This window comes from Gekko japonicus, unplaced genomic scaffold (assembly GCF_001447785.1).
Source record: "Gekko japonicus isolate JY-2015 unplaced genomic scaffold, Gekko_japonicus_V1.1 scaffold4168, whole genome shotgun sequence".
NCBI classification, from domain to species: Eukaryota; Metazoa; Chordata; class Lepidosauria; order Squamata; family Gekkonidae; genus Gekko; species Gekko japonicus.
Window position 1 is genome coordinate 59,499 of NW_015167668.1, and position 24,433 is coordinate 83,931.

Consider the following 24,433-nt stretch of genomic DNA (forward strand, 5'->3'; position numbering starts at 1 on the left):
GGAAGAGCCCTGCTGGATCAGACCCCTGAGGGTCCATCTAGTCTAGCATCCCGTCTCACGCAGGGGCCAGCCAGTTCCTCGGGGGAGGGGCCAGTGGACAGGGCAGGGAGGCCGAGGCCTTCCCCTAATGTGGTCTCCTGGCATGGAGATTCAGAATCTGTTGGCGTCGGGACAGGGCAGCTCCCTTTAGCTCAGCAAGGAGATTGCAAGTGTTGGACAAAGAGGGAGTCCTTCCTTCTCTGGGTCGCACACCCCTTCCCTCTCCCCCACAAGGTTTCCACGCGGTCCGTGGGTGAGAGGGAGTGGAGAAGAGGAACAAGGCGAGAGAAAGAGGGGCTGTTTCCCTCATTTCCCGCTCCCTTGGCCTCTTCTGCTTCCCAGTCCTGTATCTGGCCGCCCCTGGTGTCGTGGATGGAGCGCTGGACTTCAACCCCCCCACCCGCCATGGAAGTCCACTGGGTGATCTTGGGCCAGTCACACTTAGCCTAGCCCACCTCACAGGGTCGTTGTGAAGGTCAGTGCAGGAGAGGACAACGGAAGTCACTTTGGGTCCCCGACGAAGCAAACATATAACAAATGAATACATTTCGGGAACGGTGGAGGAGAGGGAGAAAGGCCTGGCAGTGGGGGCAAGGCATGCGCCTCAGAGGCGTAGATTGGGTCCTGGCGTTGCCGCAGTTCTCTTCCTTCCCAAGAGCAGCTAATGAGGGCTTAACCCGCTCCGTCTTGGCTGCAGTAGGAATTTCCTTCTTAAAAAAAAAAGGAATTTCCTCCTTTCCCCCTTTTTTAACAACTAGGGCTCTGGGAAATTGCTTAATCAAGCCTTCATCTAGACCGGAAGGTCGGTAGTTCGGCAGTTCGAGACCCGAGTGACAGAGTGAGCTCCCATCTCTGGCCCCAGCTCCCGCCAACCTAGCAGTTCGAAAGCAAGAAACTGCAAGTAGATAAATGGGTACCACTGCGGTGGGAAAGGAACAGCGTTCCACGCGCCTCAGCATTCAGTCATGCCGGCCACATGACCATGGAGAAGTCTTCGGACAGCGCTGGCTCTTCGGTTAGAACACAGAGATGAGCACCGCCCCCTAGAGTCGGATCCGACTGGCTTTCGAGCATGGGAGACCTTTACCTTAGCCTTTCGTTGCCTAGTTAAGCCCCCAGTACTGTCCATGTGATTGTGTGCAGCGGCCCAAAAGGAGAAGTAGTGCTGGTCTGAATCGTTTTCTCTTGCTCTGTCAGACGCCGGTCATCGCCCTAGTGGGGAACGATGCCTGCTGGAGCCAGATCTCCCGCGAGCAAGTCCCCATGCTGGGCAGCAACGTCGCCTGCAGTCTGGATTACCTCGGTAAGTGGACTGGTCTCGGTGGCATTCAGAGTTCTGCCTCGAATCGGGGGTCCCTGACCTTTTCCGAGCCCGTGGGCACCTTTGGCGTCCTGACACAGCGTGGGTGGGTATGGCCGCAGAACAGTTGCCACAGCTCCCCTTCATCACACTAAAGCAGTATTTTGAAAAAGATGTACAGCCAATCAGAAGCCTTGCCAGGCAAAAGCCCCACCCATAGAGATGTGAAGGCCCGGAAAAAACCCGGAAAAATTGGGGGGGGGCGCCATGTTGGGGAACCCCACCTTAAGCCCAGGCCACGTGTAGGTAATACAAAAACGGAGGCCTGATTATGGTGACGCCCTCAGTGTGCACTTCACAGCGTACAAGGATGTTCCTACCTGAGGAACTTCAAGTCTAAAGTTCGACATGGAGGTGAGGATAAACAGGGAAAGAATATTCGCTCATTCCTTGAGTGTTCGTAGCCGGTTTGGTGTAGTGGCCAGGAGCCGCGGACTCTAATCTGGGAGAACCGGGTTTGATTCCCCACTCCTCCACATGCAGCTACTGGCGTGACCTCGGGTCAGTCACAAGTTCTCTCAGAGCTGCTCTCTCAGGAGCAGTTCTCTCGGCCCCACCTACCTCACAGGGTGTCCGGTGTGGGGCAGGGATAGGGAGATTGTCAGCCACTCTGAGACACCTCTGGGTAGTGAGGGCGGGGTATAAATCCAATCTCTTTTCTTCATCTCTCTCTTATCAATATTGGTGGTGAAGGGGGGACTAAGCACCTGCCAGTGACCTCACTGAAACGAGTGAGTCTGAGGAGGGACCTGAAACAGAGAGATGGCGCCACACAGCGCTGCTGGGAGGCAGGCCCAAGCATAAGAAGAAGAGGAGATTGGATTTATTCCCCGCCCTTCACTCGGAGTCTCAGAGCGGCTGACAAACTCCTTTCCCTTCCCCTCCCCACAACAGACACCCTGGGAGGCGGGGCTGAGAGCGCTCTGACAAAAGCTGCCCTTTCAAGGACGGCTCTGAGAGAACTTGTGACAAACCCAAGGTCATCCAGCAGGTGCAAGTGGAGGAGTGGGGAATCAAAGCCGGTTCTCCCAGATTAGAGTCCGCGTACTTAACCACTAGACCAAACTGGCAGTAGTCAAGCTGATTGCAGTGCACATTGGTGACCTTTGCAGCCCGACTCCTCCCTCTTTGCCACGCCCCCTTGCACCTTCTGACTGGGATATGAGGGTTCGGGGACCTCCATTCCGACTTGTATCTGAGGAAGGGGGCTCTGGCCCTTGGAAGCGCATACCGCCCCCTAAATACTTTGTCGGTCTCTGAGGGGCCGCAGGACATGAATCCCGCCGTTTTACTGCAGCCCAGCTGGGTCGCCAACCCCCAGGTGGTGGCTGGAGACCTCCGGGTCTTTCAGCTGATTTCCAGACGACAGAGATCTGTTCGCCTGGAGAATATGGCCGCTTTGGAGGAGGGACCCTGTGGCATGATATCCCGTCGAAGTCTCTCTCCTCCCCAAACCCCCAACCTCTACAGACTCCAACCCCCCCCACCTCTTCAGGTGTTCCCCAACCCAGAGCTGACAACGCCGCAACACGGCTAAGCTCCTGTCAGCTGACTCGCCGTCTTCTCCGCAGATTACCACGTGGTGGCTGAAGGCCTAGGCGGGAAAGGCCTCCTCCTCTCCCACCAGAACGAGGAGCAAATGGACGACGTCATCAGGGCCGCGCAGGCCGAGTGCCGGGGCGGGCGGCCCACCCTCATCAACGCCCTCATTGGGAAGACGACCTTCCGCAACGGATCCATTGCCGTCTAGAGGCGGAGCCGGGCCCACGGAATGCGAGGAGCCGGCTCCATGGCAGGGCTCCCGCCGCGGGAGAGTGTACCCCTGCCGGATCGCTCCCGGGCAAGCAGGTGGGCCGACGGAAAGGCCCGGCGTTTGGGCTGCCAGGAACTCCTTGCCTCAACAGTTCCTCCCCCGGTCCTTTCCCGCGAGCATCAGTCTGCCTTAACTTTTTTCGTCCTTCGGTCCCACCGGAGCTTTCGTGTGCCGCCTGCCCCTCTCTCCGGGGGGTGTTGTCCAGGGCGGTCATAGAACTAACCCGTTTCTTGAGTTGCCGCTGGGGGTCTGCTTGGGTGGCGGTTCTCTTCCACGCCTCAGCAGAGCAACTCTCCCGGAGAAGGTGATTACACCCCCCGCCCCCCCAGCCTGCCTACCGGGCACGTATGTGCTCACCTGAGCAGTCGGCACTGAGAGGGCCTTGTGGCTGCGTGGACCACGACGGTAGGTAAGGCTTGGTGGAAAAGGCTCCAAAATAAAGCTGAGCTGTTGACTATGCAGTTGTCATTCTTCTCCATCCTGGCCTCCCCGCTCCCCTCCTTCCCGCCCGAAGTGTCCTCCGGCCCTCCCAACCCAGGGGGAGCGTCCTTAATATTCCTGCAGATGGGTCCGACTTGCCTGCGTTCCTTCAGTAATGCTGGTTACAACTGACCCTGGATCAGCTGTTCAACTGATTTTGCGGCTTGGGCGGCAGATTTTTTTCTGGTGGGGCTGAAGTTCTCAGTGCAGAAAGAAAAGCCATTTAGCCAATAGAGAGCTGTTACCAGGATAGATCTCTCAATTGCAAGCTGTCAGCCACTATAGATGGTAGTTCTCAGCTGCTGCAGGTTAATCCCTTCTGCCAGCCTAAGCAACAGTTCTGCTAACAAGCCGGCAAGTGGGGCTAGTCAAGAAAGCTAACTCTTAGGCAGAGAAACTTGCTTAAAGGACCCTGAGTTAGAAGGGATGCTAGAGGTCACCTACTCCAACCCCCTTGCTCTGTGCGGGAATTAGTCAACTACAGCACCCCACTCTGCTTAAAGGAGCGCACGCCTTTAAAAAAATGTTTTAAAATGATTGGGGGGAAAGCGTTTACAAGAGACATTCTTGTGGAGCTGTGCCTTTAAGAAAGGGGGCAGATCCTACTGTAGCTATGGTCCTGTCAGACAGAATAGTTAAAATAGTGGTCTAGGGCCTTGGAGACCCAGGTTCGAATCCCAGTTCTGCCATGGAAGGCTGCTGGGTGACCTTGGGCCACTCACATATTCTCAGCCTTACCTACCTCACCAGATTGTGGTGAGAGAGTTTTGGACTAGGATCTTCCACTCTGCCTTGGAAGCTTGCTGGGTGACCTTGGGCCACTCACACCCTCTCTGCCTAGCCTACCTCGCAGGGGTGTTAGGTGAAACAGAGAACAGTTCTCGGAACTACTTCAGACCCCCCCCCCCCCCATTACAGAGAAAAGTGTATGTGGGGTTATCTCTTAAGAAAATACCTTCCATGTGAATGAGCTCCCCTCCCCAACGGAACTCAAGTCACAGCTGAGTACAGGAAAGAAATCTCTCCTCTGCCATCTCGCACTCGTATCCTAGCAGGAGCCGCTGCCTTAGGTTTCGGTACATGGGTAGAAGGGAATGTGCTCAGAAACCCGGATTTAGGCCACTCCGCTCTGTTGGTTTTAGGAACGTTTTTCACAAACGAGTGGGCTCTCGTGCAAGAGCGGAATTAAATGGAAACTGTGGCTTTGCAGAAGGATCAGAGTACGGTTGACAGAAGCCACAGCAGAAGTACGGGGGCCCCATGTTTGTTTATCGCCCCCGCTGCTCCCTCTAGGCAGTGCTGCTAATAGCGCGACACCATAGAGACCCACAGGATTTTGGGGGGGATGAGCTTTCGACAGTCAAAACCCCCTTCGTCAGATAGAGAGCTTTGGCCCTCGGAAGCCCATACCCCGAAAACTGTGTTGGTCTCAAAGGAGCTACCGGACTTGGCAGTGTTCAGCGTGAGCTAGCTCACAGTTTTTCAGCCTCCGGCTCACGCCCTTTTGGCTTAGCCCAGGAAGGAGGGCTCCAGAGCAAACTAACCGATGCCGTAGCCAAATCGCTGGCTCACCACTTTAATGCCAGTCGCTCGCAAAGCAGGAATTCTGCTCACAAGACTCCGCAGCTTAGAGGGAGCAAATTGGATCTTAGCCGTCCTACCGCAGACCAGAAAAGTGTATGTGGGGTTATCTCTTAAGAAAATACCTTCCATGTGAATGAGCTCCCCTCCCCAACGGAACTCAAGTCACAGCTGAGTACAGGAAAGAAATCTCTCCTCTGCCATCTCGCACTCGTATCCTAGCAGGAGCCGCTGCCTTAGGTTTCGGTACATGGGGAGAAGTGAATGTGCTAGAAACCCGGATTTAGGCCACTCCGCTCTGTTGGTTTTAGGAACGTTTTTCACAAACGAGTGGGCTCTCGTGCAAGAGCGGAATTAAATGGAAACTGTGGCTTTGCAGAAGGATCAGAGTACGGTTGACAGAAGCCACAGCAGAAGTGCAGGGCCCCCATGTTTGTTTATAGCCCCCGCTGCTCCCTCTAGGCAGTTCTGCTAGAGACCCACAAGATTTTGGGGGGGATGAGCTTTCGACAGTCAAAACCCCCTTCATCAGATAGAGAGCTTTGGCCCTTGGAAGCCCATACCCCGAAAACTGTGTTGGTCTCAAAGGAGCTACCGGACTTGGCAGTGTTCAGCGTGAGCTAGCTCACAGTTTTTCAGCCTCCGGCTCACGCCCTTTTGGCTTAGCCCAGGAAGGAGGGCTCCAGAGCAAACTAACCGATGCCGTAGCCAAATCGCTGGCTCACCACTTTAATGCCAGTCGCTCGCAAAGCAGGAATTCTGCTCACAAGACTCCGCAGCTTAGAGGGAGCAAATTGGATCTTAGCCGTCCTACCGCAGACCAAGATGGCTGCTCTCTGCAACGATCTGGATGCAGCATGGATCATGTGTTTTGACTAGGACCTGGGAAGTTCGGGTTCGAATGCCCACTCGGGCCACGGAAACTTCCTGGGTGACCTTGGGCTCGTCACATGACTCTCAGTCTAGCCCTGACTTGGATCGCTGTGGGATAGGCCGGTCGCGTCAGATCTCAGAAGCGATGCAGGGCCAACATAGAGACAGACAATGGGAAAACCACCTTCAAACTTCTCTTGCCTTGAAAAAACCCTATAGGGTCACCATAAGTCGGCTGTGACTTGACAGCAGCGTGTGTGTGTGTGTGTGTGTGTGTGTGTGTGTGTGTATTCCATCACACCATTCGTATTCTGATTAGGCACCTGGGAGGGCTTCTGTTCGCTGTTTTGAAGACCAAGAGCTGAACATCCTAAACACGTACGAGGCATTTTTGAGAGCTAGGAGTCGGCCTTTGTGCTAACTTCTACAAGCTAACACAAGCCAAAGCATCGCAAAATAGTGATTGCAAGCTTCACCAGCCTGGATGTTGAGAAACACGCTAATGCCCCAAAGAAGGTGCCCCCGTCCCCTATTGTTTCCAAAGGAATAAAATCAAACTAGAGATTCTCTGCGGTAGAAACTGAAAGGGGAGGGGATTTTTGCAAGCTGAGTGGTACCAGTACAATCACAGAGTGCCCAGCAGAACACCCTGCCATTGTGGCAATGTCAGCTGAGGTCAAGCACAGAAACACATTCCAAGCAGGGGAGGCGAGTTGGAAGCCCAGCAGGACCATGGCAATGTACAGTGCCCAGCAGAACCCAGTGCCTTCTGTTGATATTAACAAAGGTTTGCTGCTACTACTCTTAAATACATTCTGTCACCAAGCAGGATAGGAGTGAGAAGATCTTGAGACCAAGATGTGAAAATAAAGGGAAGGGGGTACATGGAAAAGTTAGGTGAAGGGAGACAAAAATGAATGAGAAAAGTGTGGGCAAGAGGGAGAGAAATGAACAGAGGGAAAGGTGGCTTCCTCTCACTGCAACACCCTAATGACTGGCGTTGCAAGATCTGGCTGAGCTGGGTGCAAGGAAAGGGAGAGAGAAAGGCTAGACTATAGGAGAAAATGACCTGCAGGCTGGCAATTACTGTAGCAGCGATCAGCTTGCTGGCTTGGTTTTCAGCAAGTTTGCTTCAGGCTTGGAGAAAGGGACGTCTAGCTGATCTGACAGTGCTTTTTGCTCTGCTTAGACCGCCCCGTGCTCCTAAGTGGCTGCAGCCAGAACTACATTTTAAAAATGAAAGATGTTCACTGGCTAGCTGACCCAGAGGCTAGGTGTTCCTTCCAGGCACGGGTGCTAAGGAAGAATCCAGGGGCAGTGGTTTGGGTAATAATCCAAGGATCCAGAAGGAAGAGGAGGTGGAGCCGGACCCAGAGAAGGCAGCTGACACTGAGTTGGAAAGTGGAGGGGTGGGGGAGCTGTGGTAACAGACCAGGGTTGGGGTTTTTTGCAGGGGAAAATGTCTGAAACAAGCCTTGGGGTTGGCTTGGAGTGGTTAGGAGGTCTGTTTGGGAGGGCTTTTCAAGGCTGGGGGCTTTGTGAGTAGGGAGAGGCAGTGGGAGAGACGAGGAAGAATCTGGAATACTTTTCTTTATAGAATCATAGAATGTCAGAGTGGGAAGGGACCTTGCAGGTCATCTAGTCCAACCCCCTGCACTCTGCAGGCGCATAGCCGAAAGACCCTACAACATACCCGAAAGATGGTCGTCTAGCCTCCGCTTGAAAATGTCCAGCGAAGGAGCATCCACCACCTCCCGAGGCAGTCTGTCCCACTGCTCAACGGGGCCACTCTGACAGTTAGGAAGTTTCTCCTGGAATTTAGCTGGTAACGCCTCCCTTGGAATTTCCACTTTGGTAAACTTTGGTTTCAAGTTCAGGTCTTTTCTGTTAGGGTTAGACTGTGATGGGGGACAGGGCACACTGCACTTTGGCTGGCCCGGAACGTTTTCAGAATATAACAGCCCACCTCGCCTATAGGAGTTGTGTCTCGAATTAAACTTCGTTGGCCTTCAAGGTGGCCCCCGACTCAGCCTTTGTTCAGCTACCTGCAGGCACCTGAAAGCTTAATACCCAAGATTTTAAACTTGGCTGGTCTTCAAGGTGCCCCGGCCTGGCTGGACTCAAACTCTGCTCTTCTCCTTTCCATGGACTCCGTAAAAGGCCGCGCCGCCCAAGGCGAGCAATAGGCGGCCAGCGGCAGAAACCACCTCTCCAACCCGTCCCCCCCACCACCCCCTATAGGTGGAAAGCCTGAACACCAGGCTCTGAAGTCATCCAATGTAGTCATAACATTCCCTGAACTCTGCAGTTGCCAGCTACTGTCACAAGTGTTTCAACTTGCAGTTTCTCCTGTACTCAACAAGATATTCTCTTGATTCTTTCACTGCAGTATTCCAGACACTTCACACTAGCTTACAGTGTTACTGAGTTCAGTTTCCCTTGCATATTTGAGTGCATGTTTCATCTAATTTACAAGCATATAATATTGGAGAGGGGTGGATGCCTGTAGGGGGTGGTGCCCCGGCTCCACCGAAGAGCCTTGAGGAATCCCCCGGCCTGGAGTTGGCAGTGCCATCCCCAGACGGCGCTCGGTACGGCTCCTCGCCTCTCTGGACGGCCGGGCCCAGCGTAGAGGACCGCCCCTTCCAGGGGGGCCAGCCAGCCAGCCAGCCAGCCAGCGAGAGGCCGGGCCGGCCGGAGGAGCGAGAGGAGAGCAGAGCGGGGCGCGTCCCCGTCCCCGTCCCCCGGTCGGCCATGGCGCAGCCCCTGCTCCGCAAGACTTTCTCCCGGCTGCGCCGCAAGGAGAGCCGCGGCTGCCCGAAGGCGCGGCGGCGCAAGGAGCGAGGTAGCCGTCGGGGGGTCGCGGGGAGGAAGGGGGGGCGCCTTTCCGCTCCGAACGCGCAGCAGCCGCCGAGCCCTCCTTTCCCAGCCGCGCTGGAGCCGGAGTGTGTGTGTGTGTGTGTGTGCCAGGCCCCGCTGGGGCTCCGGTTGCCAACTCTGGTTCTATTCCTGGAGATCTGAGGAGCTGAAGCCCGGGGAGGGTTGGGATTCGGAGCAAGGCTCCCTCTAAGCTGCGGAGTCTTGTGAGCAAAAACTCTCTTTTGTGAGCTCCTGGTACTAAAGCTGTGCGCGAACGATTTGGCTGGCTGCGTAAATTAGTTTGCTCTAGACTAGAGCGACCTCCTTCGTGAGCGAAGACAACAATGTGTGAGCCGGAGGCTAGAAAACTGTGAGCTGGCTCGCACTCACTCGGCCTAGAGGGAGCACCTGTTTTGAGGCAGGGGAGCAGTGCTCCCTCTAAGCTGCGGAGTCCCGTGAGCAAAAAGTCTACTTCGTGAGCTCCTGGGATTAAGGTGGTGAGCCAGCGATTTGGCTGGTGCGTGAATCAGTTTGCTCTGGAGTCCTCCTTCCTGTGCTAAGACATAGACGTGTGAGCTGGAGGCTAAAAAACTGTGAGCTGGCCCACACTAACTCAGCTTAGAGGGAGCACTGCCTGCAATGCTCCCTCTAAGCTGCGGAGTCTTGTGAGCAAAATCCTACTTGGTTAGCTCCTGGCATTAAAGTGGTGAGCAAGGGATTTGGCTGCTGCATGAATTAGTTTGCTCTAGAGCCATCCTTCCTGCGCTAAGACATAGACGTGTGAGCTGAAGGCTAAAAAACTGTGAGCTGGCTCACACTCACTCAGATTAGAGGGAACACGGGTTTGGAGAGGGGAGGGACCTCGACGAGGCCAAAAGGCGCAGAGCCCACCCTCCAAAGCAGCCACTTTCTCCAGGGAAACTGATCTCTGTAGAATTGTAAGAGCGGGAGGTCTCCAGAGCCTGCCTGGAGGTTGGCAACCCTAGCTGGGGGCAGCCACTGCTGCTGGCCCTTGAAGTGCACAGCTCCAGCCTGGACGTTTATTCAATTAATAGGATTATTCAATAGAAAAGGCAGAAAAAACGGTTTCAGAGCCAGGGTGGTGCAGAGGTTAGAGCAGTGGTGGTGAACCTATGGCACGGGTGCCAGCGGTGGCACTCAGAGCCCTCTCTGTGGGCACGTGTGCCATCACCCCAGCCAGGCCCAGACCATCATTACAGTGTCGAATTCTCTGCCAAATAATTTTAAGTAAATGAAAGCATTTGGGATTGCTTCCCTTACTTTGTTTGGATCATCTTAAGTTAATGTATGAGTTGTTTGTTCTAAAGTAAAACCTCAGTATTCAGGTTAAATTGCCGTGTTGGCACTTTGCAATCAATAAGTGGGTTTTGGGTCGTAGTTTGGACAGTCGTGCCATAGGTTCGCCACCACTGTTCTAGGGAGAGGTCAGCTTCGATTTGATCTGGAGTCAGAGGGGGTGGAGTATGTATGGATTGGCAAAGAGTTTGGGAAGATTGCTCAGGATCTTTGCCGGCAGGGAGGGAAGGCGTGTACCCCCCTCCCAAGACCCGATTTTCAGCCGTACAACTGAAGAAGATTGCTTTGAAACGCCTGGCATACCCGAGAAGGCCGTTTTCGGCTGTTGGAAGTTTATTTGTGCTTTGGGACGTCCTCTGCCTTTTTTGCGGACTTTGAGGTCTTTTGGACACTATTACATTCAAAGGATGTAGAGGAGTCTCTGGTTGGATATTTTCCACTGTCATCAAATTGTATCTTGAATTTGCAAAAAGTGTTTTTGAATGATGACCACCAATTCTATTGCATCTTCAGTTTATTGTTATTGTATTGCAATAGGCTGACGTCGACTGTTCACTTGTAAAAGTTGTGTATCTTTTGACGGTGTACCCTTGCGGTTTATATTTTTGCATACTACGTGCGCTTGGGGTCCCTATTTTTTGGCTCAGTGCATAGAGAGGGATGAGTCGCATAATTGCCGGGTTTCAAGAGCTACAATAATCTACTCACAGTAGAAAAGAGCAAGAGTCCAGGAGCCACCTTAAAGACTAACAACATTTGTGGCAGGCAGGTTGTGAGTTTTTGTGGGTCGCTGCTCACTTCTTCACATAATCCACTCGAACAGCCTGTAGATGCCTGAGGCCCAGTAGACATAATCTTTTGTTCTTTGGCCCCATTGACCCACAAGGAATGTTTCAGTAAATATAGACTTGTGGCGGAAGAGCGATCCTGCATGCGGTGCAGGTCCAGTTGTGGCTGTGTGAATCGGCCGTCAAGGAATAAAAGCCCGGGAGACTTCAGGTGTCTCTCTCCGATCATTCCTTGGTGCACAAAATGGCACCGAAAAGACCCATCGCTTCAGTCCCTCTTCCGTATTTCTGCCCTCGTTCATGTGGACTGAGTGTCACGAGGACTGGAGATGTACGCTGTCCATTTTGAAATATGTTTTCTTTTAGAATGTACATACTTTAGCATTTCTCGCGAGGATGCTTCTAATCTGAACGGCCTGGGCTGAAGTGAACTGTGACTCATGGAACGTTCGTGCTGGAATGAAGGTCGGTTCTGGTGGGTTGCTGTGCTGGTCTGAAGCAACAGTTTGAGTCCAGTGGCGCCTCTGGGCAGTGTTCCCTCTAAGCTGAGTGAGTGTGAGCCAGCTCACAGTTTTTTAGCTTCCAGCGCACACATCTTTGTCTTAGCTCAGGAAGGAGGGCTCTGGAGCAAACTCATTTATGCAGCAGCCAAATGGCTCGCTCACAACGTTAATGCCAGCAGCTCACAAAGTAGAATTTTTGCTCACAAGATCCCACAGCTGATACCTGAATAAAGGCTGTGTCTGGTGGCACCTTGAAGACCAGCCAAGTTTAATTCTGGGTATAAGCTTTTATGTGCATGCACACTGCTTCATATAGCTGAACAAAAGCTTGAGTCCAGAGGCACCTTGAAGACCAATAAAGTTTTATCCTGGGTACGAGCTTTCGTGTGTGCACGCACACTCCTTGAGCTACCTGAACAAATTCTGAGTCCAGGGTCACCTTTAAGGCCAACCAAGTTTTATTCTGGGTGTAAACATTCATGTGCGTGCACACAAAAATGAAACTTCTGTGCAGACGAACGCTTATCGCCAGAATTAAACTTTTGTCAGTCTTGAAAGGTGCCAACGGGGATCAGATTTTGGAGTGGAGGCTGTTTGTGTCCAAGGGGCTCCGGAGCTCCTGTGTTATTCTGAGCTGAGTCATGTTAGGGGGACAGGAGTGTTGTGGTGTCCCGCCTCGCCTCAGCTGGCCGTCCTGGGATTTGCCTCTCCATTCCTGAGATGCAAAGGGAGGGGGGGGGAGCTGTGCTTGTGCTGAGCGCCTGGGGACTGTCTTACAAAGGGAGCTGTGTGTCTTGGCCGGAGACGGGGCTGTGCAGTAAACAGCAGGAAATCCAATTTGGCACCAGGACGGAGCAGCTGGAAGCTTTGGGGAGGCACTTCCTGGCCCCAGCTGTGTTGCAGGCCCTGGCTCTGCATGTCCCCAGGCCGCGCCGGGCTCTGATTGGCCATGGCCCCTGCAAGACATTTTTTTTTTGGTCCTTTCCCTCCCCTTCCCTTGGAGACAGTCTTTGGCAAAGGCCCCCGCAGGCGGCTTAGCGTTCGGCGTGTTTGCATTCCGGGGAGATCGGCAGGGCTCAGCCTCCTTGGCCTCAGCCGCAGATTCTGTTGTCAGGGCCGGAAAGCCATACGAATGAAAGGACGAAGATGGAAAAGCAGATGTCAGACGTTTGCATGCATCTCTTGGCGGTGGGAAGGCCTTCTTCGGTTTAGATCGGCTGTAAATGGACGAGGGTGGCCAGAAAATCACGTTATGTTTTGCTAAAGAAGGACCCCCGAGTGTTAATGCTGGCAGTGATAAAGTTTGGTGTAGTGGTTTTGTGCGCGGACTCTAATCTAGGAGAACCGGGTTTGATCCCCCACTCATCGAATTGCACCTGGCTGGATGACCTTGGGCAAGCACAGTTTCTGTCACAGCTGTTCTCTCAAGGGCAGTTTCTGTCAGAGCTCTCACAGCCCCACCTACCTCACAGGGTGTCTGTTGTGGGGAGGGAAAGGAGGTTGCAAGCCGCTCTGAGACTCCGAGTGAAGGGCGGGGTATAAATCCGATCTCCTCCCCCCCCCGCCCCCCCAGTAACCCCCCAGAATTACAGCTCCTCTCCAGACTACAGAGATCAGTTCCCCTGGAGAAAATGGATGCTTTGGAGGGTGGACTCTAGAGAATTGCACCCCACTCAGGTCCCTGGCCTCCCCAGGTTCTACCCCCAAATCTCCAGGAGGTTTCTCAGTCTGGAGCTAGCAATCCTACCCCCCCCACACACACACACGTGGCCAGTGGCAGGGGGGACCTAGCAGTCCTCTTTCAGAGGGTAGCCACGTTGTCGGTCTCGTGCGCTGGATTGGTTTGAATCATTCCTCACAGATCGGACCCCAAAGAATTGCCTCTGGAGACAGGTTATCCGTGTGGGACCTGTCCTGTGTGGGGCTGTCCTGTGGAGACACGCTTTTCAGTGTCTACGTAAAGCCTTTATTCGTAGTTCGGGGTGGTGGTGGTGGTGGCGGCGGAAAGCACCGTCAAGTCACAGCGGACTTATGGCGACCCGGTAGAGCTTTCAAGGCAAGAGAGTCTCAGGGGTGGTTTGCTGTGGCCTGTCTCAGCGTCACGAGGCTGGTATCTCGTAGTGGCCTGAAATGTGGAATTCAGTGCCAGAGGGTATAGTGATGGCCGCATGACTGAACAGCTTTTCAAAGGGGAGTAGATAGATTCCTGGAGGATAAGCACATCAGTGGCTACTAGCCGTGGTGACTGAGGGGAACCTCCACATTCAGAGGTGTTGAACCTCTGAAGTCCAGGGCCAGGAGGCAACATCTGGGGAAGGCCTCGGCCTCTCTGCCCTGTGGCTGGCTGTCCGGAGGAACTGGCTGGCCCCTGTGTGAGACAGGAGGCTGGACCAGGTGGACCCTCCCTGGTCTGACCCAGCAGGGCTCTTCCCCTGTTCTTATCCACAAATGGGCTACTTGGTCACTGAGTCCTTTGAGGAAGAAGAGGCCATGTTTGACCTATCTCTTTGTTATTAAGGCTTTGCGAATGTTTAATCAGCTCTGACCTAGATGGACCAGGCCAGCCCGATCTCCCAGCCCTGGTTAGTGCTTGGATGGGAGACCACCAAGGAAGTCCAGGGTTGCTGTGCAGAGGCAGGCAAGGGCCAACCACCTCTGTTTGTCTCTTGCCCTGACCTGAATGGCCCAGGCTAGCCTGATCTCTGCAGCCAGGCTATTGATGGGGCTCTCTAGAAGGGACCACATTCGGCCTGCGCTGAAAGCGCTGCACTGGCTGCCGATAGCGTACCGGATCCGCTTCAAAGTGCTGGTTCTTACCTATAAAGCCCTATATGGCCAGGGTCCAGCCTACCTGAGGGACCGCCTTTCCCCACACGTTCCCCCAAGAGCACTACGGTCAGGGGCCCAAAATTTGTTGGTCATCCCGGGCCCTAAGGACACCAAACTAGCTGCGACCAGGGCCAGAGCTTTTTCGGTGGAATTAGCTCCCGGGGGAGATCCGGGCCCTGCGGAACCTTATGCAGTTCCGCAGGGCCTGCAAGACGGAGCTCTTCCGCCAGGCCTTTGAGTAGGAGCCGCCGCCCTTACTTATACCACCACCGTCATGGTTTGACGAGGCCCTGAAGAAGTACCTGGAAATTGCAAAGATCGTGTAAGCCATTCTCCAGTGGACGTGAACAGCATGGGAAGTACCACCTGGAACTGTGTTGATTCCATCTTTGGACTTATGATATCAGACATTGATGGAGCACCGTTGTTTTTAAATATTGATGTTTTATTATGTATGATATGTTTTAAGTTACATTATATATTATGTTTTAATTATGGCATGGTTATTACCTTGCCCTTGTTAGCCGCCCTGAGCCCATTGGGGAGGGCGGGATACAAATATGAAAAATAAATAAATAAATAAATCTTGTCAGATCTCAGAAGCTAAGCAGTGTCGGCCCTGGTCAGGATTTGGATGAGAGACCACCAGGGAAGTCCAGGGTGGATACGCAGAGGCAGGCAATGGCAAACTACCTCTGTCCGTCTCTTGCCTTGAAAACCCCATGGAGGGTCGCCATTCGTCAGTTGTTACCTGACAGCACATCCCACCACAAATGTTCAATCTAACTGCTTTGATTCTCTTCTCTTGAACCCACACAAAGGGGACAGTTCAACATGCTGGGTTTTTTTGCTCTCCCCCCAGATTGTCCTTTGGAGTCCCCCGGTGCCTCGGAGTCCCTCACCGCATCTCTCCCATCGGACGACGGAGGCAGGAAAGCTCCCGCTGTGACTGTGTCCCAGAAGCAAAACTGGGCCAAGTTCGAGTCGGGAGTCCGGGAGGATTCCTACAGCACGAAGCCTGGCTTCTCACGTCTGCCGCAGGGACTGGTGGTGCAGGATGGGATGCCGTCTCCGGAGAGCCTTCCCTTCCCTGGCGTGGCGGCCGCTGGGCCCGAGGAGGCCGCTGAGACTCTGACGGGCCCTGTGGAGGGTTGCGGCTCCACCGTCAGCGTCAAGTGCAGCAGCCGGGGTGCTTACTTGCAGAGCCTGGAGAGGAGCAGCCGGGAGTGGGTGCTCTCCTCGGGGAAAGCCCCGGGGGCGGAGGAGCCAGCCGCCGGCTCCAGCCCCGAGCTCAAGGAATCCATGGCGGTCTGCAGTAGCGAGGGGGAGATCTGGTACAACCCCATCCCGGAGGATGAGGACCTGCGGCCCCCCTGTCCCGGAAGGACAAAGGGCAGCGGGGCAGGGAACAAGGAGGCCAGGCACAAGAAGCCCAGAGAGGCCGAAGGTGGGCAGGAGCGGGCCTCTGCTGGGGGCTCACCGCCATCCTCGCCAGGCCGACAGAAGCCAGCGACGCCCGCTGAGGAGTCGAGTGGTCATCAGCACCAGGCCTGTGGTGAGGACTGGTTTTTCTTTTAATAATAGTTTATTTTATTTTATCACAACTCAACATACAAAACAAACAAAGACAAAGAAACAAATATTACATACAAACTGGGGTTCTTCTGAATCTCTGTAATAATAATCTGTTCAATTACTTCTTACAGTATCCAGTTGGTTATTAAAATGTATACCATAAAGCAAAAAAATCTTTTATCCATCAAGTCTGCATATATTTGTAGATAATATCCATAATATCTGTAATATATGTGATAGAGTTGTATAGTTCATTTGTTGTAATCTTCCAACCAAATATGAAATCTCAACCATGTATTGTGAAATTTTTCTTCTTGTCCTCTCAAAAATAAGGTTAATTTGTCCATCTCTGCTGTTTCCAAAATTTTACTTATAATTTCTTCTTGTGAAGGTATTTCATCTTTTCTCCAATATTTGGCATCAGAGGGGGATGTAAGGAGTCAGGGATCTCCATTCTGGCTTGTATCCGAGGAAGGGAGCTTTGACTCCTGGAAGCAGATTCCCTGAAAATCGTTTCGGCCCCTTGAGAGCCAGTTTGGTGTAGTGGTTAAAAGTGCAGACTCTAATCTGAGAGAACCGGGTTTGATTTCCCATCTCCTCCACATGCAGCTGCTAGTGTGACCTTGGGTCAGTCACAAGTTCTCTCAGAGCTGTTCTTTCAAGGACAGTCCTCGAGAGAGCTCTGAAGGTGGGGAGGGGGTTGCCAAGAAGGGAGTCAGGATGCAAAGCTGAACTTGAGTTCATTCACAAATCCAGAACGATGGGGGGAAAAACCCTCCACCTCAGGGGACTGAGGATTGAATGGGGCATGCTTAACTCACTGCAGATGCTAACTTTCTGCCCGCAAGCATTTCTTCTCTCCTCTTTTTGGTTGTTCTCAAGGCACAGCCGACTCATGGCGACCCTGTAGGATTTTCAAGGCAGGAGACGTTCAGAGGCGGTTGTTAGAATATATATCAGCATATATTTATCCTTTTGCTCATAGAACTCCAGAATTATATTTAACAAAGCTATTTCTGGCAACAAACCCACTTCCAAATTCATTATTTCTAATATTATCCTCTGTACCATCCTCCAATAACTATAAACTTTTCCACATCGCCACCATATATGGAAAAAGGTTCCCACATTCATTTTACACTTCCAACAATTTTTGGAGGCCGTTGGTCAACATTTAGCTATTCTATCTGGGGACCAATACCAACGGTGAAATACTTTATAAATATTTTCTTAATACTTAATGGCTCTCAGAGTGGGGAAAAAGTTGAGTTACACATAAAGTAAAGAAAGAAAGAAATATCAGCAGCTGGGCAGGTATCCCTGCTCTACAGGAAATGTTGTTTACTGTGGGGAAGCTTGACTCTTTCTCAGGAGACAGTTATGTTCTGCGTACTCCCTGACTCTTTGCATAGAGGCTGTAGAACTCTCCCCTCATCTAGTAATATCAGCATGGCCCCAACTCTTGAGTGTTAGTGGCGTTAATGTTTTCATTCATTGTTGGCTATTGGGTAAAGTGTCCCATTTCATGCCTGTGACTTACATATCATCAGGTGGCCCCACTGGTGGACCTCCTCATGGCACCTGGGTTTTGGCCACTTTGTGACACAGACGGGGCGTCTCAGCCGGCATTAACTATACCGTGAAACGTGATCACAATCACCTCCTGACTGCGCAGCACATCGCAATACGCCCGTCCACATACAGCGGGTGTCGGCGGGTTTTTTTTAAACTTAGTTTGCGCATGCGCATAGGCAGCCATCCACAGAATGGCGATCTTCGCGCATGCGCAAAACACCCTGTCTTACATTTAAAGTTTAAAGGTAAGGACTTACCTTTAAAGTTTAAAGAGCAAAGTGGCCTCCCTGAGGTCCCGGACTCCTTTAAAAGTTAAACTAAGGACCTTTTCTTTTCTTTTTTAAACAAACACCGGGGCAAAGCTTCCCCCAAGCGCATATCGCCGAACTAAAAAAAAAAAAGGCGAGCGAAAATCGGAAGCCTTGGGCTTCCGAACGGAAGTGGCTCTACAACGTTGGAGAGCGATCAGACAGGGGGTAAAGCAATTACAACCGTTGCACTCAGGATACCACCACTTGGGGACCTAGTGGCAGAATACAACAGTTTAAAGCTCTTTGCAACGGTTAGGGACGGAAGGCAGATGTTCGCCGTGTGAACACCAGTAAGTACACCAATTCCAACCGGCACCTATACCGTTGCAAATGCCCCGTCTGAACGCACCCAGAGTGTTGGACTGGACGGGCCCTTGGCCTGATGCAACATGTTGTTGTTGTTCAGTCGCACAGTCGAATCCGACTCTTCGCGACCCCATGGACCAGATCCTGCCAGGCCTTCCTGTCTTCTGCCGTCCTCTGAAGTTGGCTCAATTTCATGTTCGTTGCATCTATGACACTGTCTAACCATCTCATCCTTTGCCGTCCCTGTCTTCTTTGACCTTCAATCTTTCCCAGCATCAGGGCCTTCTCCAGTGAGTGCTCCCTTCTCATTTGGTGGCCAAAGTATTTGAGCTTCAGTTTCATTATCTGGCCTTCCAGGGAACAGTCAGGGTTGATTTCTTTGAGGATTGACTGATTTGTTCTTCTTGCAGTCCAAGGGACTCTCAAGAGTCTTCTCCAGCACCATAGTTCAAAAGAATCTATTCTTCGGCGCTCGGCCTTCCTTATAGTCCAGCTCTCGCAGCCATACATGACTACTGGGAATACCATTGCTTTGACCATGCGGACTTTTGTTGGCAGGGTGATGTCTCTACTTTTTATCATGCTGTTTAGGTTCGCCATCGCTTTCCTCCCAAGGAGCAGGCGTCTTTTAATTTCATGGCTGCTGTCACAGTCTGCGGTGATCTGGGATCCCAGGAACGTGAAGTCTGTCACTACTTCCACAGCTTCCCCTTCTATTTGCCAAGGAGTGATGGGGCCGGATGCCATGATCTTAGTTTTTTTGATGTTGAGCTTCAAGCCCACTTTTGCGCTCTCCTCTTTTACTCTGAGCAGGAGGCTCTTTAGGTCCTCTTCACTTTCTGCCATTAGAGTGGTATCGTCTGCATATCTGAGGTTGTTGATCTTTTCCCCAGCAATCTTAATTCCCGCTTGTGATTCATCTAGGCCAGCATTTCGCATGATGTACTCTGCATATATATTAAATAAGCAAGGTGACAATATACATCCTTGTCGTACTCCTTTTCCTATGCTAAACCAATCAGTTGTTCCATATCCGGTTCTAATTGTCGCTTCTTGACCCTTATACAGGTTTCTCAAGAGACATGTGAGGTGGTCTGGTACTCCCATCTCTTTAAGGACCTGCCACAAATCCAACATGGCTCCTCTTCAATGCTCCCTTTAAGCTGTGGAGTATTGTGAGCAAAAATTCTCCTTTGTGAGCTACTGGCAGTAAAGTTGTGAGGGAGCGATTCGGCTACTGCATAAATTAGTCTGCCCTGGAGCCCTCCTTCCTGAGCGAAGACAAAAATGTGTGAGCTGGAGGCTAAAAAGCTGTGAGATAGCTCACACTAACTCAGCTTAGAGGGAACACCGCAGTCCTCTTATGTTCTTATGTGGAGGAAGGGAGGCTGTGTTACTATATAAGCACTATAGTCAAATCATTCTCCGTATATATGTGCCGTCAAGTCGCAATTGACTTGTGGCGACCCCAGCAAGGGGCTTCTAAGGCAAGTGAGAAGCAGAGGTGGTTTGCCATGGCCTTCCTCTGCAGAGTCTTCCTTGGAAGTCTCCCTTCCAAGTACTGACCCTGCCTAGCTTCCAACAAGATCGGGCCCTACCATGCCATCTTCCCTCCCCAAATTATTCTAGAGTTTCGTTATTTTTGTAGGACAAATTGCCATGGAGAGCCAGCATGGTATGGTTAAGAACAGCAGACTCTAATCTGGAGAGCTGGGTGTGATTCCCCACTCCTCCACATGAAGCCCTGCTGGGCGATCTTGGGCCAGTCACAGTTCTGTCAGAACTCTCTCAGTCCTCAGTCTCTTAGCTGCCTGTTGTGGGGAGAGGAGGGGAAGGTGACCGTAGGCCGCTTTGAGACGCCTTAAGGTATAGAAAGGTAAAGGTAAAGGTTCCCTTGCTCGAAAGCCAGTCAAATCCGACTCTAGGGTTGCGATGCTCATCTCCGTTTCAAAGCCGAAGAGCCAGCGCTGTCCAAAGACATTTCCGTGGTCATGTGGCCGGCATGACTAAACACCAAGGCACATGGAACGTTGTAAAAACCTACTTTTTGTCATCTTCAAATCGTCCTCTCTGGGAAACTTACCAATATCCCATCCGTGCTGTCTTCACTTTGTAAGATATTGCTCCACAGATCATCTTGCGTGCCCCATGGGTTTCATGCAATATTGGGTACCCACTAGCAATGCTCCCTCTAAGCTGTGCAGTCCTGTGAGCAAAAAAAATCTACTTTGTGAGCTACTGGCATTAAAGTTGTGAGGGAGCGATTTGGCCGCTGTGTGAATTAGTTTGCCCCGGAGCCATCCCTTCCTGAGCAGAGACAAAAATGTGTGAGCCGGAGGCTAAAGAACTGTGAGCTGGCTCACACTAGCCCAGCTCAGGGGGAACACTGCCCACTTGGGTTTGGCCTGTCTCACGCAGTTTCTCTTCTCAGGAAAGGTGCCAATCGCAAGTGCGGGTCCTGAAGATACGGCAACGGGCCCCGTGTCGATGGGCCAGAGCCCGAGTGCCCACAAGAAGGATCATCCCCTCAGCAAGACAAAGTCCTCGGGGCCAGTACGCACCCTCTCGATGAAGATGAAGAAGCTGCCGGAGCTGAGGCGAAGGCTCAGTCTGCGCAGCTTCCGTCCCCGGGGGCAGGAGGCCGAGGGGAGCTCATCCCCCAAGGAGTCGCGCAACGTCATCAGCCGCTACCACCTGGACAGCAGTGTGGCTTCTCGGCATCACCCGAGCCAAGGGGACGGCTTGAGCGATGGCGATTCCCCGGAGCTCCCGGCCAAGACGGACGCACGCTTGGGCCTTGAAGGCGTCTCCTTCCAGCCATACAGATTTGCAGAGCGTCCCGGTTGTCCGCCGCATCTCTCCGGCCTGGTCAGCATCCACCTGCTGGGGGTGCAGGATTTTCGGCCCCCCAGAGCTGAAGCCAAGGAGGTCTTCTGTGCCCTCCAGGTGGACTCTGTCCACAAGGCCCGCACGGCTCTGCTCCCATGCCGGACGGCCTTCCTCAGCCTCAACCATTCTTTCCAGCTGGAACTCGAAGACGCCCGCCTCCTCAAAATCGTGGTCTTCTCCTGCGGTCCTGCAGCGCAGAGGAACCGTGTCTGCTGCTGTGGCACCATCCTTCTTCCCCACGTTTTTCAAGGTAAGGTGAGCCTCAAGAACAGGAGGACATATTGGAGTTAACACACAAGCAGGTGCCGGTGTGATGGAGAGGCAAAAGTCTCTTTCTGTGAGTCCCCAAATCACCTAAAGGCCTGTTTGGTGTGTGTGCAGAACTGGCTAATAGCCCGTCAGGAGTCATTGAAGCTTGAGGGAGCCAGATGGGAGGGCTGAGTGGAAAAGAAAAACCTGTTAAATTCCCAGTTGAGCCAAAGAGGGTTTGTACCTTCATAGGGGATAGACTGGAACAAATCCTTCCTCGGGTGACTTGGTATGTCTCAGAGCCTGGCTTTTGGGATAAAGCAGGCCATCTTCAGTGGAAGAAATCCTTCCTCAGGAGACTTGGTACATCTCAGAGCCTGGCTTTTGGAATAAAAAAGGTAAAGGTAAAGGTTTCCCTTGCTCGAAAGCCAGTCGAATCTAACTCTGGGGGCAGAGTTGTTGCAAAGAACAACAAGACTTCGCCATACGGTGCCTGTTAGGCTAGTCCCTTCCCTTCATTGTATGTGTGGCCCTAGGTAGGATAAGAACATAAGAACATAAGAGATGCCAATGTTGGATCAGGCCAAAGGCCCATCCAGTCCAACACTCTGTATCACACAGTGGCCAGAAATACCAGGTGCCCTCAGGAGGTCCACCAGTGGGGCCAGGACATTAGAAGCCCTCTTACTGTTGACCCCCCCCAAGCACCAAGATGACAGAGAATCACTTGCCCCAGAGTCCCTATCTATACCTTGTGGCTAATAGCCACTGATGGACCTCTGCTCCGTATGCTTATCTAATTCCCTCATGACGCCATCCATGCTTGTAGCTGCCACCACTTCCTGTGGCAGTGAATTCCAAGTGTTAATCACTCTTTGGGTGAAGAAGTACTTCCTCTTATCGGTTCTAACCCGACCGCTCAGCAATTTCATGGAGTGCCCACGAGTTCTTGTATTTTGAGAAAGGGAGAAAAGTACCTCTTTCTCTACCTGCTCTTTCCCATGCATAATCTTATAAACCTCAATCATGTCACCCCTCAGTCGTCGTTTCTCCACGCTAAAGAGCCCTAAGCGCCAACCTTTCCTCATAGGGAAAGTGTTCCAACCCCTTTATCATTCGAGTTGCCCTTTTCTGCACTTTTTCCAAAGCTATAATATCCTTTTTAAGGTGTGGTGACCAGAATTGCACACAGTATTCCAAATGAGGTCGCACCATTGATTTATATAGCGGCATTATGATATTGGCTGATCTGTTTACAATACCCTTCCTAATAATCCCCAGCATAGCATTGGCCTTCTTTATTGCAGTCACACACTGTCTCGACATCTTCAGTGAGTTATCTACTACAACTCCAAGATCTCTCTCTTGATCAGTCTCTGCCAGTTCAGACCCCATCAACGTGTATTTATAGTTAGGATTTTTGGCTCCAATGTGCATCACCTTGCACTTGGCCACATTGAACCCCATTTGCCATGTTGACGCCCACTCGCCCAAAATTGACAGATCCCTTTGGAGTGCCTCACAATCCTCACTGGTTTTCACCACCCTGAACAACTTCGTATCATCCGCAAATTTAGCCACTTCACTGCTTACTCCCAACTCCAAATCATTAATGAACAAGTTAAAAAGCAGTGGACCAAGTACTGATCCCTGCGGTACCCCACTGCTTACCCCCCTCCACTGAGAGAACTGCCCATTTATACTCACTCTCTGTTTTCTATTAATTAGCCAGTTTTTGATCCATAAAAGGACTTGTCCTTTTATCCCATGATTTTTGAGCTTACTTAGGAGCCTTTGATGAGGAACTTTATCAAAAGCTTTCTGGAAGTCAAGGTAAACAATATCTATTGGATCCCCCTTGTCCACATGTATTGTATAATGTATTGTATAATGTATTGTATAATGTATTGTATAATGTAATGTAAACCGCTCAGAGCCCTTAGGGGGTGAGCGGTATATAAATTGAATGGGGAAAAAACCCTAATTGGATGGGTTCATTCGGCCAGAGATGGTTGGCTGGTTGGTGGGTTGGAGAAAAGCAACATGGTAGTCCTTACAGTGAGAGCCAGTTTGGTGCAGAGGTTAGGAGCACGGAGTCTCATCTGGGAGAACCGGGTTTGATTCCCCACTCCCCCACATGCAGCTGCTGGTGTGACCTTGGGTCAATCACAAGTTCTCTCAGAGCTGTTCTCTCAGGAGCAGTTCTCTCAGAGCTCTCTCAGCCCCACCTACCTCACAGGGTGTCTGTTGTGGGGAGGGGAAGGGAGAGGAGGTTGAAAGCCGCTCTGAGACTCCTTCTGGTAGTGAAGGGCGGGGTACAAATCCAATCCCCTCCTCTTCTTCCTCCTCCTCCTCCTCCCCCTCCTCCTCCCGCCTCTCCCGTCTTTCAGGCTCCAGGTCTCAGCAGCTGGCCGTGCAGCTACAGCCGCGGGGACTCCTCTATCTCAAGCTCACCCTCCTGGATCAGCGGGAGCTGGCCAGCAGCGCTCGAGAGCCACAAGTCTTTGGGGTCAAGCTGAGCCAGCTGGTGGAGAGGGAGAGGGCCGCCGTCAGAGTGCCGCTGCTGATACAGAAGTGCGTGGATCAGATCGAGAAACGAGGACTGAAGGTGAGCGGCCCCGCCCGGTCCTGGCAAACCGGAAGATGCGGAATGGGCTGCTAAGGCTGTTGGGAGAAGCATTAGCTGAGCGCCCTCTCTGTCTAGGTGTGTCTGCATGTGTGCCACCTACAGCAGCCTTAGGGGGCTTTCAAGGCAAGGTGGTTTTGCCCTTGCCTGCCTCTGCACAGCAACCCTGGACTTCTCCAGAGGTCTCCCATCCAAGGACTAACCCAGGACGACCTTTCTTAGCTTCTGGGATCTGATGAGACGGGGCTGGCCTGGGCCATTCAGGGCAGGACCTCCGTCTAAGTACCTGGGCCAATTAGGATGGGAGAGGTCTGTCTTCTTCTCTCACCAGACAACAGAATCCCCCATCTTCTCTTGCCTGGAGGGACACCAGTTTGCCCTGGTGACCAGCATTGTTCTGCTTGTAGGTTGTGGGTCTGTATCGCTTGTGTGGCTCCGCGGTGGTGAAGAAGGAGCTGCG

The 24,433-nt window shown here is 52.3% G+C and overlaps 2 protein-coding genes across 2 annotated transcripts in view; both read left to right on the forward strand.

Moving 5' to 3' along the window:
• ILVBL (ilvB (bacterial acetolactate synthase)-like) overlaps positions 1-3,652 on the forward strand; it is a 30,159-nt gene extending 26,507 nt beyond the window's left edge. Inside the window, exons 14-15 of the mRNA XM_015414126.1 lie at positions 1,237-1,342; positions 2,971-3,652. Coding sequence (XP_015269612.1) covers positions 1,237-1,342; positions 2,971-3,149 — 285 coding nt within the window. The 3' untranslated portion in view covers positions 3,150-3,652. The remainder of the gene's footprint in view (positions 1-1,236; positions 1,343-2,970) is intronic.
• Positions 3,653-8,900: 5,248 nt separating this feature from the next.
• SYDE1 (synapse defective 1, Rho GTPase, homolog 1 (C. elegans)) overlaps positions 8,901-24,433 on the forward strand; it is a 20,316-nt gene continuing 4,783 nt past the window's right edge. The window contains exons 1-5 of the mRNA XM_015414124.1: positions 8,901-8,991; positions 15,305-15,997; positions 20,641-21,348; positions 23,738-23,955; positions 24,381-24,430. Coding sequence (XP_015269610.1) covers positions 8,901-8,991; positions 15,305-15,997; positions 20,641-21,348; positions 23,738-23,955; positions 24,381-24,430 — 1,760 coding nt within the window. The remainder of the gene's footprint in view (positions 8,992-15,304; positions 15,998-20,640; positions 21,349-23,737; positions 23,956-24,380; positions 24,431-24,433) is intronic.